The 16,211-nt window shown below is 38.1% G+C and overlaps 1 protein-coding gene across 2 annotated transcripts in view; it reads left to right on the forward strand.

The window, feature by feature from the left end:
* LMNB1 (lamin B1) overlaps nucleotides 1-16,211 on the forward strand; it is a 73,753-nt gene that overhangs the window by 21,473 nt on the left and 36,069 nt on the right. For both annotated transcript variants that reach the window (XM_079918582.1, XM_079918581.1), the window contains 3 exons: nucleotides 11,280-11,436; nucleotides 12,078-12,203; nucleotides 15,241-15,411. In XM_079918582.1, the coding sequence (XP_079774708.1) occupies nucleotides 11,280-11,436; nucleotides 12,078-12,203; nucleotides 15,241-15,411 (454 nt within the window). The remainder of the gene's footprint in view (nucleotides 1-11,279; nucleotides 11,437-12,077; nucleotides 12,204-15,240; nucleotides 15,412-16,211) is intronic.

Consider the following 16,211-nt stretch of genomic DNA (forward strand, 5'->3'; position numbering starts at 1 on the left):
CTTTGTCCCTCCAGTTCTGCTTCTTAATTTTTGTTTCACACTAATTCTTTGTTCCCTGTTTAAGTGGTCAGTCTAATTTTTCGAGTGTTAAAATTACAATATGATTCAAGTAGTTATTATATCTTACTAGGTCTTAAGTTATTTTCTGTGTCATATATATGTGATATGACTTTATTTAAATGCTCTACAATTACTACCTAGCAATGATGCACTTACCTTCATTCATTTTCCAGCAATTCTGTAATTGGTTGTATTTTCTTTCTTTCGTTTTTTTTTTTTAATATTTATTTATTTTGGCTGTGCTGGGTCTTAGTTGCGGCACATGGGATCTTCATTCCGGCATGCAGGATCTTTAGTCGCGGCACGTGGACTTCTTAGTTGCAGCATGCAGGCTTCTAAGTTATGGCATGCATGTGGGATCTAGTTCCCCAACCAGGGATTGAACCTGGGCCCCCTGCATTGAAAGTGCGAAGTCCTACCCACTGGACTGCCAGGGAAGTCCTGGTTGCATTTTCTAATCTCCACTTCCTTATTGGTGGGAGTAGTCTGGAATGGGGTACCCTTAGACGAATAAAGGATACCCCTGAGGGAGTGGGATACTTGAGTCATCCAAACAGAAAGGATAGTACAGAGTCCTAAGCGAGCAGACACTGAGTTCCAGAGCCAGGTAGTTCAGTGCAGAAGTCAGGGTTGAAATGCTGATCCGAAAACAAGTCAAGTTCAAAGAGTTGGTAAGTTGAAAAGCCAAGATGATTAAAGCAGTGAAGTACAGTGGTATTGCTGGTAGTCAGAGGTGGTCAGGAGTAATTCAGAAAGTAGCAAGTAACGAGTTGCATTTAGGTTAGTCCTACAGGCCTCAGGAGATTATAAGGACAGGTCTCAGATTGTTAATTAGAACCAGGTTCTGTTGGAGAAGTACATCACTGAGGCTATGTCTTAACTCTTGACTCACTGCTATAGAATGTTAACAGGAATGTAAATGTATCCTTTCCAGTTGATTATTTTTTTTAATGGTCAGATATTCGATTAGACCTGGTTGCTTGCTATGACTGACAGTCAAGCTTACTTGAAATGAAAGCTAATTTTATTTATAGATAAGAGTTTTTAAATATTTATTTTATTATCATTTATTTTTGGCAGCGTTGGGTCTTCGTTGCTGCGCGTGGGCTTTCTCTATTTGTGGCGAGCGGGGGCTACTCTTCATTGGGGTATGCGGGCTTCTCATTGCAGTGGCTTCTCTTGTTGCGGAGCATGGGCGCTAGGCACGTGGACTTCAGTAGTTGTGGCTCGCGGATTCTAGAGTGCAGGCTCAGTAGTTGTGGCACACGGGCTTAATTGCTCCGTGGCATGTGGGATCTTCCCGGACCAGGGCTTGAACCCGTGTCCCCTGCATTGACAGGCAGATTCTTAACCACTGCGCCACCAGGGAAGCCCTAATTTTGTTTATTAAGGAAGGAAATTCTTAATTAGAATAGAGTGTTAATTACATTTTATAAAACTTTTTTTTTTTGCGGTACGCGGACCTCTCACTGCTGTGGCCTCTCCCGTTGCGGAGTACAGGCTCCAGACGCGCAGGCTCAGCGGCCATGGCTCATGGGCCCAGCCGCTCCGTGGCACGTGGGATCTTCCCGGCCCGGGGCACGAACCCGTGTCCCCTGGATTGGCAGGTGGACTCTCAATCACTGCGCCATCAGGGAAGCCCTTTATAAAACTTTTTTCTTAGCTGCAATTAAAGTTTAGGTTCTCACGTGAACATTTACAGTAAATCGGTATGTTTTCTGACTTACACTCAGCAGTGTGCATACTTGAGAATGTCTCCTTATCTGGAGGTAGGAATAGGCAGGTCAGTAAGTGAACAAACCCAGTTAGGAAATATAGTCAAAGAAAAATGCCAATCTCTTCAGTGATACTTTCTGATAACTTTGGATTCCTGTCTAAATTACTCTTTGTTCTGGAGCATTGTCAGATGTTACTCTGTGCTTAGGTAATGTGTATTTTTCTATTCATGTGCGAATGTTTTATGATGTCAGTTTTGCAGGTTTCTGCACTTAGCTCAAGACTTCCTGCATCATTTTTTTAAAAACAAATTTATTCATTTATTTTTGACTACATTGGGACTTCGTTGCTCCGTGTGGGCTTTCTCTAGTTGCGGCGAGCGGGGGCTACTCTTCCTTGCAGTGTGCGGGCTTCTCATTGCAGTGGCTTCTCTTCTTGTGGAGCATGGGCTCTAGGCGCGTGGGCTTCAGTAGTTGTGGCATGCGGGCTCAGTAGTTGTGGCTCGTGGGCTCTAGAGTGCAGCCTCAGTAGTTGTGGAGCATGGGCTTAGTTGCTCCGCGGCATGTGGGATCTTCTCGGACCAGGGCTCGAACCCGTGTCCCGTGCGTTGACAGGCGGATTCTTAACCACTACACCACCAGCGAAGCCCTCCTGCATCTTTTTTTTTTTTTTTTAAATGGTAATAAGGGTTTATTTCTCACTCCTATGTCCTATAAAGGCTCAGCTGCCACTCTGTTCCATATCTCCATACTGAAGCCAAGCTGACGGAGTAGCCTCTCCTGGGAACATTTCCTGTCATTGAGACAGAGGGAAAGAAAGATGGGAAACTATGTTCTTAGTGTCACTTCTGCCCACTTTTCATTGGCCAAGTGAGCCCATAGGTACTCTGGAGTTCAGCAGGGCAGGCTTTTATTTATTTATTTTTTGTAAGTATATTTATTTTTGAATTTTATTTAATTTATTTTTTTATGCAGCAGGTTCTTATTAGTTATCCATTTTACACATATTAGTATATATATGGCAATTCCAATCTCCCAATTCATCACACCACCACCACCACCCTGCTACTTTCCCCCTTTGGTGTCCATGTTTGTTCTCTACATCTGTGTCTTAATTTCTGCCCTGCAAACCAGTTCACCTATACCATTTTTCTAGGTTCCACATATATGCGTTAATATATGATAGTTGTTTTTCTCTTTCTGACTTACTTTACTCTGTATGACAGTCTCTTGCTCCATCCACGTCTCTACAAATGACCCAATTTCGTTCCTTTTTATGGCTGAGTAATATTCCGTTGTATACGTGTACCACATCTTCTTTATTCATTTGTCTGTCAGTGGGCATTTAGGTTGCTTCCATGTCCTGGCTATTGTAAATAGTGCTACAGTGAACATCGGGGTGCATGTGTCTTTTTGAATTATGGTTTTCTCTGGGTATATGCCCAGTAGTGGGATTGCTGGGTCATATGGTAATTCTATTTTTAGTTTTTTAAGGAACCTCCATACTGTTCTCCATAGTGGCTGTATCAATTTACATTCCCACGAACAGTGCAAGAGTGTTCCCTTCTCTCCACACCCTCTCCAGCATTTGTTGTTTATAGATTTTCTGATGATGCCCATTCTAACTGGTGTGAGGTGATACCTCATTGTAGTTTTGATTTGCATTTCTCTTAATAATTAGTGATGTTGAGCATCTTTTCATGTGCTTCTTGGCCATCTGTATGTCTTCTTTGGAGAAATGTCTATTTAGGTCTTCTGCCCATTTTTGGATTGGGTTATTTGTTTTTGTAATATTGAGCTCCATGAGCTGTTTATATATTTTGGAGATTAATCGTTTGTCCATTGATTAGTTTGCAAATATTTTCTCCCATTCTGAGGGTTGTCTTTTCATCGTAGTTTCCTTTGCTGTGCAAAAGCTTTTAAGTTTCATTAGGTCCCATTTGTTTATCTTTGTTTTTATTTCCATTACTCTAGGAGATGGATCAAAAAAGGTCTTATTGTGATTTATGTCAAAGAGGGTTCTTCCTATGTTTTCCTCTAAGAGTTTTATAGTGTCCGGTCTTACATTTAGGTCTCTAATCCAGTTTGAGTTTATTTTTGTGTATGGTGTTAGGGAGTGTTCTAATTTCATTCTTTTACATGTAGCTGTCCAGTTTTCCCAGCACCACTTATTGAAGAGACTCTTTCCTCCATTGTATATCCTTGGTTCCTTTGTCATAGATTAGTTGACCATAGGTGCATGGGTTGATCTCTGGGCTTTCTATCCTGTTTCATTGATCTATATTACTGTTTTTGTGCCAGTACCACATTGTCTTGATTACTGTAGCTTTGTAGTATAGTCTGAAGTCAGGGAGCCTGATTCTTCCAGCTCCATTTTTTCCCCTCAAGACTGCTTTGGCTCTTCGGGGTCTTGGGTGTCTCCATAAAAATTTTACGATTTTTTGTTCTAGTTCTGTGAAAACTGCCATTGGTAATTTGATAGGGATTGCATTGAATCTGTAGATTGCTTTGGGTAGTATAGTCATTTTGACAATATTGATTCTTCCAATCCAAGAACATGGTATATCTTGCCATCTGTTTGTATCATCTATAATTTCTTTCATCAGTGTCTTATAGTTTTCTGCATACAGGTCTTTTGTCTCCCTAGGTAGGTTTTTTCCTAGGTATTTTATTCTTTATGTTGCAGTGGTAAATGGGAGTGTTTCCTTAATTTCTCTTTCAGATTTTTCATCATTAGTGAATAGGAATGCAAGAGATTTCTGTGCATTAAGTTTGTATCCTGCAACTTTACCAAATTCATTGATTAGCTCTAGTAGTTTTCTGGTGACATCTTCAGGATTGTCTATGTGTAGTATCATGTCATCTGCAAACAGTGAGCTTTACTTCTTCTTTTCCAATTTGTATTCCTTTTATTTCTTTTTCTTCTCTGATTGCTGTGGCTAGGACTTCTAAAACTATGTTGAATAATAGTGGTGAGAGTGAACATCCTTGTCTTGTTCCTGATCTTAGAGGAAATGGTTTCAGTTTTTCACCATTGAGAATGATGTTTGCTGTGGGTTTGTCGTATATGGCCTTTATTATGTTGAGGTAGTTTCCCCCTATGCCCACTTTCTGGAGAGTTTTTATCATAAATCGGTGTTGAATTTTGTCTAAAGCTTTTTCTGCATCTATTGAGATGATCATATGGTTTTTATTCTTCAATTTGTTAATATGGTATATCACATTGATCGATTTGCATATGTTGAAGAATCCTTGCATCACTGTGATAAATCCCACTTGATCATGGTGTATGATACTTCTAATGTGCTGCTGGATTCTATTTGCTAGTAATTTGTTGAGGATTTTTGCATCTACATTCATCAGTGATATTGGCCTGTAGTTTTTTTTATTTGTAGTATCTTTGTCTGGTTTTGGTATCAGGGTGGTGGTGGCCTTATAGAAAGAGTTTGGGAGTGTTTCTTCCTCTGTAATTTTTTGGAAGAGTTTGAGAGGGATGGGTGTTAGCTTTTCTCTAAATATTTGGTAGAATTCACTTGTGAAGCCATCTGGTCCTGGACTTTTGTTTGTTGGAAGATTTTTAATTACTGTTTCAATTTCATTACTTGTGATTGGTCTGTTCATATTTTCTATTTCTTCCTGGTTCAGTCTTGGAAGATTATACCTTTCTAAGAATTTGTCCATTTCTTCCAGGTTGTCCATTTTATTGGCATAGAACTGCTGGTAATAGTCTCTTAGGATGCTTTGTATTTCTGCAGTGTCTGTTGTAACTTCTCCTTTTTCATTTCTAATTGTATTGATTTGAGTCCTCTCCCTCTTTTTCTTGATGAGTCTGGCTAATGGCTTATCAATTTTGTTTATCTTCTTAAGGAACCAGCTTTTAGTTTTATTGATCTTTGCTATTGCTTTCTTTGTTTCTATTTCATTTATTTCTGGTCTAATCTTTATGATTTCTTTCCTTCTGCTAACTTTGGGGTTTTGTTTGTTCCTCTTTCTCTAGCTCCTTTAGGTGTAAGGTTAGGTTGTTTATTTGAGATATTTGTTGTTTCTTGAGGTAGGATTGTATTGCTATAAACTTCCTTCTTAGAACTGCTTTTGCTGCATCCCATAGGTTTTGGATCGTCGTATTTTCATTGTCATTTGTCTCTAGGTATTTTTTGATTTCCTCTTTGATTTCTTCAGTGATCTCTTGGTTATTTAGTAATGTATTGTTTAGCCTCCATGTGTTTTTTTTTTATGTTTTTTTTTCCCTGTAATTGATTTCTAATGTCATAGCATTGTGGTCAGAAAAGATGCTTGATAAGATTTCAATTTTCTTAAATTTACTGAGGCTTGATTTGTGATCCAAGATGTGATCTATCCTGGAGAATGTTCCGTGCACACTTGAGAAGAAAGTGTAATCTTTTGTTTTTGGATGGAATGTGCTATTAATCTCAATTAAATCTATCTGGTTTATTGTGTCATTTAAAGCTTGTGTTTCCTTATTAATTTTCTGTTTGGATGATCTGTCCATTGGTATAAGTGAGGTGTTAAAGTCCCCCACTATTAATTGTGTTTCTGTCGATTTCTTCTTTTATAGTTGTTAGCAGTTGCCTTATGTATTGAGGTGTTCCTACGTTGGGTGCATATATATTTATAATTGTTATATCTTCTTGGATTGATCCCTTGATCATTATATAGTGTCCTTTGTAACATTCTTTATTTTAAAGTCTATTTTATCTGATACGAGTATTGCTACTCCAGCTTTCTTTTGATTTCCATTTGCATGGAATATCTTTCTTTTGATTTCGATTTGCATGGAATATCTTTTTCCATTCCCTCACTTTCAGTCTGTATGTGTCCCTAGGTCTCTTATGGACAGCATATATATGGGTCTTGTTTTTGTATCCATTCAGCAAGCCTGTGTCTTTTGGTTGGAGCATTTAATCCATTCATGTTTAAGGTAATTATTGATATGTATGCTCCTATTATTTTCTTAATTGTTTTGGGTTTGTTTTTGTAGGTCCTTTTCTTCTCTTGTGTTTCCCACTTAGAGAAGTTCCTTTAGCATTTGTTAGAGCTGGTTTGGTGGTGCTGAGTTCTCTTAGCTTTTGCTTGTCTGTAAAGCTTTTGATTTCTCCATCAAATCTGAATGAGATCCTTGTCGGGTAGAGTAAACTTGGTTGTAGGTTCCTCCCTTTCATCACTTTAAATATGTAATGCCACTCCTTTCTGGCTTGTAGAGTTTCTGCTGAGAAATCAGCTGTTAACCTTATGGGAGTTCCCTTGTATGTTATTTGTCGTTTTTCCCTTGCTGCTTTCAGTAATTTTTCTTTGTCTTTAATTTTTGCCAGCTTGATTGCTATGTGTCTCTGCGTGTTTCTCCTTGGGTTTATCCTGTATGGGACGCTCTGTGCCTCCTGGACTTGGGTGGCTATTTCCTTTCCCAGGTTAGGGAAGTTTTCAACTATAATCTCCAAATATTTTCTTGGGTCCTTTCTCTCTCTCTTCTCCTTCTGGGACCCCATAATGCAAATGTTTTTGTGTTTAATGTTGTCCCAGAGGTCTCTTAGGCTGACTTCATTTCTTTTCATTCTGTTTTCTTCATTCTGTTCTGCAGCAGTGAATTCCACCATTCTGTCTTCCAGGTCACTTATCCATTCTTCTGCCTCAGTTATTCTGCTATTGATTTCTTCTGGTGTCGTTTTCATTTCAGTTATTGTATTGTTCATCTCTGTTTGTTTCTTCTTTAATTCTTCTAGGTCTTTGTTAAACATTTCTTGCATCTTCTTGATCTTTGCCTCCATTCTTTTTCCGAGGTCCAGGATCATCATCACTATTATTATTCTGAATTCTTTTTCTGGAAGGTTGCCTATCTCCACTTCATTTAGTTGTTTTTCTGGGGTTTTATCTTGTTCCTTCATCTGATACATAGCCCTCTGCCTTTTCACCTTGTCTGTCTTTTTGTGAATATGGTTTTTGTTCCACAGGCTGCAGGATTGTAGTTCTCCTTGCTTCTGCTGTCTGCCCTCTGGTGGATGAGGCTATCTAAGAGGCTTGTGGAAGTTTCCTGATGGGAGGGACTGGTGGTGGGTAGAGCTGGCTCTTGCTCTGGTGGGCGGAGCTCAGTAAAAACTTTAATCTGCTTGTCTGCTGATTGGTGGGGCTGGGTTCCCTCCCTGTTGGTTGTTTGGCCTGTGATGACCCAACACTGGAGCCTCCTCGGACTCTTTGGTGGGGCTAATGACAGACTCTGGGAGGGCTCACGCCAAGGAGTACTTCCCAGAACTTCTACTGCCAGTGTCCTTGTCCTCATGGTGAGACACAGCCACCCCCCGCCTCTGCAGGAGACCCTCCAACACTAGCAGGTAGGTCTGGTTCAGTCTTCTGTGGGGGTCACTGCTCCTTCCCCTGGGTCCCGACGCACACACTACTTTGTGTGTGCCCTCCAAGAATGGAGTCTCTGTTTCCCCCAGTCCTGTCGAAGTCCTGCAATCAAATCCCACTAGCCTTCAAAGTCTGATTCTCTAGGAATTCCTCCTCCTGTTGCCGGACCCCCAGGTTGGGAAGCCTGACGTGAGGCTCAGAACCTTCACTCCAGTGGGTGGACTTCTGTGGTATAAGTGTTCTCCAGTTTGTGAGTCACCCACCCAGCAGTTGTGGGATTTGATTTTATTGTGATTGCACCCCTCCTACTGTCTCATTGTGGTGTCTCCTTTGTCTTTGGATGTGGGGTATCATTTTTTGTGAGTTCCAGTGTCTTCCTGTCGATGATTTTTCAGCAGTTAGTTGTGATTCTGGTGCTCTTGCAAGAGGTAGTGGGAGCACGTCCTTCTACTCCACCATTTTGAACCAATCTACCTGCATCTTTTTTTTTTTTTACCTGCATCATTTTTAATGAATGAAAAATAATACAACTAGAAAACTATGACATAAGTTATGTTCAAGATGTTAACTTGCTGCTTGGCCCACGTTTGTCCTTGTTGCGCTTGTATGGCATATAAAACTTACTGATTTGTGGCTTCTTAGCAGATGGAGACTTGAGTGTAAGCAAAAATTTCTTTCATGACCCATCTAGCCTCGGAAATTGGCAAGGTAATAGGGAGGACATCTAGGAATGTGAATTTTAGAGATTACAGAAGTGTCACAGTTATTTTTTCTTGTAGGAAAGGACGTGATATTTTACATCGTATAAAAAAAGCAGAGTGAGTTTTTGGGGGGAGTGTATGGGGGATTTTCATTTAACAATTACCAAAACACTCATTGTCTACAGGTTGTCTATACAGAAGATAGAAGAATAATAAGTCATGGCTGTTGCCCTCAAAGAGTTCTGTCTCTCAAGGTAGCTAAGTATATCCACAAATAGATAGGATCAGTACGGTAAGTGTAATATAAGTATGTGCCACGTGCAGAAGCAGTTTTCGACTCTCTTCCCTCAAGCCAGGGCATGTATGGGGTTAGCTTTTATTTGTAATTTTAAGCACATTTCCAACTTCTGATGTATATCTGCTTAATTTGTTCAGTAATGTAAAAGTTACAACTTTAAGAAAGAATTTATAATGGAACAATTTATATTTTTACAGAGTAACGGTGGTATAAGTGACTGAGAACTTGACATCAGATTTCAGCTGGTACCATTGCAGGGCTAGAGGGTACCTATCACAATAAGATAATAGCATATCCTACTCATCCCCTTAGTCCACCACTCCTTGTCTTACCTGGTCTTGATTTTTGTTGAAGAAATCACCATATTCTAGCCATTTAGGTGTACTGTCCTAATTTTTGGCTTCTCGAATTTCGTACACTCCACAAGACCATTGTGCAGTAATTTCACTTGTGCTACAACATTCTGAATTTGGAATCATGACATGTATTATTATCTATTAAGCCAATGAAATCAAACAGACAGAACATGCAGTAGCCAGTAAAATTGGTGTGAATTTTTTTTTTTTTTAAATTCAGTATCCTTCTTGGTGGGCCATTTTGGTTTCTGGGAAGCACAGGTTCACTCTCCTGCCTTGAGGCACCATGTTCAGAAGCACCACATTATGATCTGAGACTTAAATATTAGACAGTGGTGCAGTAGAATTTTTGTAACTGTTAAGTAAGTAATTTTGAGTAAGTAGCTTTTGTAAATATTGTGCAATTCTCTATTATGGTATTTTTCCCTGTCAGCTCTGGTCATTTATATAGTGAGATAAAGTAATAGCTCCTCTACAAGCGCTGATTCTTTTCTATGGTGTTCCTAGCTTTCAGACCCAGCACTTGTATGAACTAGGCATTTTTGTTACAAAGTAGTGACTGTATGGAATTTTTTTTTCCCAACAGTCCGTCCCCCCGCACCACCTTCCTAAACAAAGTCTTCAGGGAAAGGCTGCCATCTTGTGGTTTTTAAAAATACAGGATTTAAGAAAAAAATTATTGTGATATGACTGCTGAGATTTTATGTGTGTACGTAGTTGTTGTATAATACCAAAATGAGTAAGAAATGAGTACTATTAAATCTTCTCTTCAAACTACCTTTGCTTATCCTTTGGATAGCTGTTTTCTTCATTTTATTATAATATTACAATATTTTTAAAAAGTTCTGTTAACTAAAGATTCCTCTGTTAAGCCCACTCTCACACATCAGTAGTAGAAATATTTGTCTGTAATATCAGTTTTAATTAAGAATGGCTATCAAAAATTTTTATGTTATTAAGGCTTTGCCCATATGACTAATTAATGATAATGGACTTATTTGGATTAAAAAATACTGATCTTTAAAATATAATTATTTGACAAAATGTATCCTAAGGAACCTTAATTTTATAATGTAGAATTCCATTTAATAAAAAGTGATATTTAGAAGTAAAAGAAACCTTAATTTGAGTTTCATTCTTGGATAGTTAATAGTATAAACAGGAAAAATTAACTTTTCTTCAAAATACTAGGAAGCCCCTTATTTGTAGTTAAGGAAATTTTAAAATCACCTCTTATGTAAGAAATGGAAACTACTTGCAAGCTTAGGGTCAGTTAATTCTTAGGTAATGTCAAAGGAGTTTCTATATATCATCAAGTCATAAAATTATTTTTTAAAGTAACAGTTCATTTTCACTTACTTAATCTCATCGTTTATCTTGATTTATGTCTCCTGTACATCTTATTTTATAATATTCATTGTATTTAAAAATAGTAAATTTCCATTTCTTCAAAAATGTTTTAGTGAAGCATATAGATGCCTCTTTATAGAAAAAGGAGGACTTGTGTTCTCCCTCAGAGACAACCAGGATTCTTGTACGTTGGGCCTATGGACATTTTAGACCTAGAGTCATTCCTAATCAGGGAAGGGAAATCATTGAAAGAGAAAGTTATTATTCACCAAAAACTCTAGATCTAGTGTTCCTGAATTGCTCCTGTAATTTTAGTAGGTTATGGCAGCCTTTATTTAAATTGCCTCTTCTTTTATTTCCCCCTTAAGCAGGGAGGGAGAAGGCTTCAAGTCAGAGGTATAATTTGATTTCTTGCACTTTTTCAAATGTCTTGCAGTTATGCTAAGAAAGAATCTGATCTTAATGGAGCCCAGATCAAGCTTCGAGAATACGAAGCCGCGCTGAATTCGAAAGATGCAGCTCTGGCTACTGCTCTTGGTGATAAAAAAAGTTTAGAGAGCGATTTGGAGGATCTGAAGGATCAGATTGCCCAGGTAAGGTAAACTCTGCTCTTGAGCCGTATTTGGCAGGTTAATTGCCCCATTTGTTTTGATTGATTGATTGTAAAATTTATTTTATGCTTTTTACGTTTAAAAATTTATTAAGTTATTTTGGTGGGTGGTTAACCTGCAAGGATAGCCTTGAACTAGCTAACATGTAAAGCACCCTCACCTCTCAGTCCTTGTGTCTGGATTATGCAGATCTTGTTGCTGCTCTCCGTCCTCTCTGTTGTGCTTATGCTCATTCTGTTTCTTGCTCTCACAGCCTATTTCATTATTGTACCAAAATGCGAGGTAAAAAGAGAGAAGGTGTCATAATGGTGCTCTGCACACAGGAAAAAATGAAAGTGGTAGCTAAAATCGTTAGTTTGAGTTTTCAAATGTAAGTCATAGGTTTCTGTTCATTCCCTGTTGCCGTTTACCAAATTTGAGAGGTGTTTTGATGTGACACTCTGTGGGTGGGACCAGCAGTTGAACCCACAGTTCTGTGATAAATGTTATCATGAGGGACTCTCATACATTAACAAATATATAGAAATTGTAATACTTGATTTGATTCAATCCGTAGGTATCTATTAAATTCATTGCTAAATGGTTGCTGTATAATTTTCATTAATTCTTTTTCCTTATATTAGTTGGAAGCCTCTTTAGCTGCTGCGAAAAAACAGTTAGCAGATGAAACTTTACTTAAAGTGGATTTGGAGAATCGCTGTCAGAGCCTTACTGAGGACTTGGAGTTTCGTAAAAACATGTATGAGGAGGTAATTATATATAATTTTATTTTTTTTAAGGAATGGAGGGATCCCAAAAGGCTTTGTTATAAGCTATACGTATGAAAAATGGGAAGAATTTTGTAGGCAAATTATTTAAGGCACTGATGCTAAAGGACTGCGAGGAAGAAGTCAGGGTGCTATGGTAAACTTAAAAGCTTTTACTTCCACCTAACTTAAAAAGGCTTGGCTACAGCTGTTAATTACTATCAACCTCTGCATTTGTATTAGTTATATGTTTTGCCTAACAAATTACTTCAAATTAACAAATTACTTCAAAAACTTAGTAACTTAAACCACAGACTTTTATTATCTCACAGTTTCTGAAGGTCAGGGATCTGAGAGCTGCTTAACTGGATGGTTGTTTCAGGGTCTCTCATGAGGCTGTAGTCAGGCTTTCAGCCTGGGCTGCAGGAACCGGTTTGGAGTTCATTCGTAGGTTTTTGGCCAGAGGTATCAGTTCAGCATGGGCTTCTCTATAGGGCTGCTCACGATAGGACTCTTCGAGTGAGTGATGAGAGAGAGAGAGCAAGACAAGCCACATTAACTTCTATTAACTAATCCCAAAGTGATATACCCTCACTCCCCATCACACAGACCAACCAAGATGCACTATGGAAGGGGGATCACACAGCGGGTGAATACCGGGAGGTAGCAACCACTGGGGGCTGGTTACCCAGAGCACTTACAGTTATATATGTATATCTAACAGTATCATTTATAAGCCGTAACTTCTGGTTAAGCCTTGAGGGGTGAAGGTAGCAACATTTGCCAAAAAAGAAGTGTACTGTAATACAGTTGAAGAAAGGGGAATATATATTTTCTCAAAATTGAAGACGGTTGGAATTCACCCAGGTTAGAGAACATGCAGTTAAATACATAATGTTTTTAAAAGTAATGTAATTTTGAAAACGGTGACTAACAATGCTTTTAAAATAGAAATTTATTGTAGAAGTTAAATAATATTTTTTATTTGGAGAAAAAATAATATAATAAAAATCTGACCATTTTTGTGACAATATAATATTAAACTAGGTATTGTGGGGGCAAAGTGCACTCACTGGATAAACAGCCAGACTTTGGACAGTTCTTGCGTCAGTTTCCTATTTAAAAATGAAATATCAGTACCTGCTATTTTTTCTTCAAGGTGTGGTGAGGATCAAAGTGGAATATTGTGTGTGATAGCTTCTTGTAAACTACAGTGAATGCTGTCATATAGTAATAATTATTTTATCATTATTATTATTTTCAGTAAATCTATTTGTTTATTATTTATTTTTGGTTGCATTGGGTCTTCGTTGCCGCACGCGGGCTTTCTCTAGTTGCGACGAGCGGGGGCTACTCTTTGTTGTGGTGCGCGGGCTTCTCATTGCAGTGGCTTCTCTTGTTGCCAAGCACGGGCTCTAGGCACTTGGGCTTCAGTAGTTGTGGTGCACAGGCTTAGTTGCTCCGCGGCATGTGGGATCTTCCTGGACCAGGGCTTGAACCCCGTCCCCCTGCATTGGCAGGTGGATTCTTAACCACAGCACCACCAGGGAAGTCCCTGTCATATAATTATTATTAACTACTATATTATTATTAACTACAGTTCTGCTTATAAATTGAAGTATCTTTATATTAAGTTGACCTACATTTTTGTTTTGTTTTGTTAAAATTGTCCGTGATCTATTATTTCTTACTTTTGACACTGTGTGTACTCCTGCATCTTTAAACCAGGAGTTGAGTATTTTTTTCTTTGTAAGTCACTGATTCTACATAAAATGTTAAGTGAAAAACGGCATCAGTAAAAAGTAATTTAGTATTTTTAGAATGTTTGGGTAGCAACTTTGAATTTTGGGGTTTTGCCTTTTTGAGAATGAATTTAAAATATTCCTCATTTCTTTCTTTTAACATGGAGAATAAAATTCTATGCAATAAATATATGTAAATTCCTTATTATGAACAGTTTAGGGGTAAGAAAGAGGAAGGAGAAAAACAGGAAGAAGAGGAAAGGAGGCAAAGGGCAAAATGATTAGTAGGTACTCAATATTTGTTGAACTAAACCTTTCATTTGCATATTTTTATGATTTAAGTATCATTCGCGTCATCATATAGATGTGAGCCTTGGGAGATTAATGGCAGAACCGGAATTTGAACCCTGGGTTTCTGATTCTATCGAGTGTATCTTCCTCTGGTTAAGAGAAAAATGAGGAAATGCAAAGAAAAACTGCATGCTGTAAGATGATACAGAAACATGTTCTTCTTATATCCCCCTCTTGTGGCCTCTTTAATTATTGCCATTAAAGACAGATCTGTTGTGTTTTCAGAGCTAGAAGCTAGAATGAAAATTTTATTCTTAGACTTGTGTTCCTAGCCATTCGAGTTTGGATAGTTCCTTAAAACATAATGTGAAGGATTATGCCTATTATTTCTATTCTTTAATAGTGAATTGTCATATGTACTTGAGATAGCAACGTAATATTGTCAGTAAGATTCTGTATCAATTGATGTTGATACCTTAGCACACTACCAGCTGTTAGGATAAGTCATGTAAATTAGCTTGCTCTGTCTATTGCATCTTAGTATGCCTAAGAAAAGTTTTATTATGTATAAATCTTCTAGTTGAAGTTTTGCTGATAAGTTTCTAACTTATCTTTTAGATTTTTTTCAGAGTTGTCCTTAGTATCATCAGTACAATTTAGAAAAATAATTACGTGCTATTCAGTGTACCTAGTTATCCACGATTGCCTGGTACTTTAGTAAGTCTTCCAGCCATTCCTTGCCTTTAGAGAAATAAATAGGTATGCTACTAAAAAGAAACATAAAATTCGTAGGGCTTGAGATGCTACCATTTCTGTCATTAGTTCCAGCTCAAAAATCTTCTTACTTGAAAATGAAGGCAAAAAAGTATCTATTCACATACTTGCCCTAGGACAAAACATGAGGAGCTTGGTGTGTAATACCTCAGATGGCCTTGATGTCACTCAGACTTGTACCAGTGCAGCTATGGTAAGTAACTTGGTTTTATGTCATTCCCTGCTCCCCACAGGAGATTAATGAGACCAGAAGGAAGCATGAAACTCGCTTGGTAGAGGTGGATTCTGGGCGTCAGATTGAGTATGAGTACAAGCTGGCTCAAGCCCTTCATGAGATGAGAGAGCAACACGATGCCCAAGTCAAGCTGTACAAGGAAGAGATGGAGCAGACTTACCACGCCAAAGTGAGCAGACTCTTCCAGGGATGGCTTTACACACTTGAAGCCTTTGTTTCATAGTCTCCCTGAGAACATGACTTGATGTTTGGTTTGTTCTAGTTTTCTTAAATGAATTCCCTTAGTCTCCGTGGATATAAAAAATGGATTTTTTTTTAAAGAAAGCAGTTTTTTATAAAGTAAATGTTATTAGAGATTATTCAAAGAAAGTAGGGTTATTCTACTTTTATCAAAGGTAAGGTTTTTCTCTTTGTCCAACTGATCGATCATTCATGTCAAGTCATATTAGTTAAACTCCAGCCATCTGAAAATAGCTTCTCCTTCAGTAACAAGTACTAATCTTGTTGGACTGCATCTAGTTCTGACTTCCATGTCATCATTGTACATAGGTTGTGACCACCACACTTTGGGCTTTTTTGAACAAAGGCCAAATGGACAGTGTCTGCAGTTTCCTCTGCCACTAATTATTCATTAAAAAAAGACTATAGAAACTTCTCTCTTGTATTAGGAGACCATGCAAAAATTTATTAACTCCCTGAGTACGGGCTTTCATAGTAAATAATTTTACCCCAATGTGTTAAATGTTACATGATTTGATTAAAAAGAGTTATTAGTGGAAGACTTAGAAAATTAGGGTCATAGAGGTGTTGAAAATAATTTCCATTGCATGGCCTCAAATTGTTCATGTTGCTTTTAATCCACGTTATGAAGTAATAATTGCCTGGTGAGAGGGAGAGATCTTTTAATCCCTACGTTTAGTTGTTCCGCACTTACTCAGTGCTGGCATTGTGCTGGGCAGTGACAGAGCT

The sequence above is a fragment of the Stenella coeruleoalba genome, assembly GCF_951394435.1.
Source record: "Stenella coeruleoalba genome assembly, chromosome: 3".
Classification (NCBI taxonomy): Eukaryota; Metazoa; Chordata; class Mammalia; order Artiodactyla; family Delphinidae; genus Stenella; species Stenella coeruleoalba.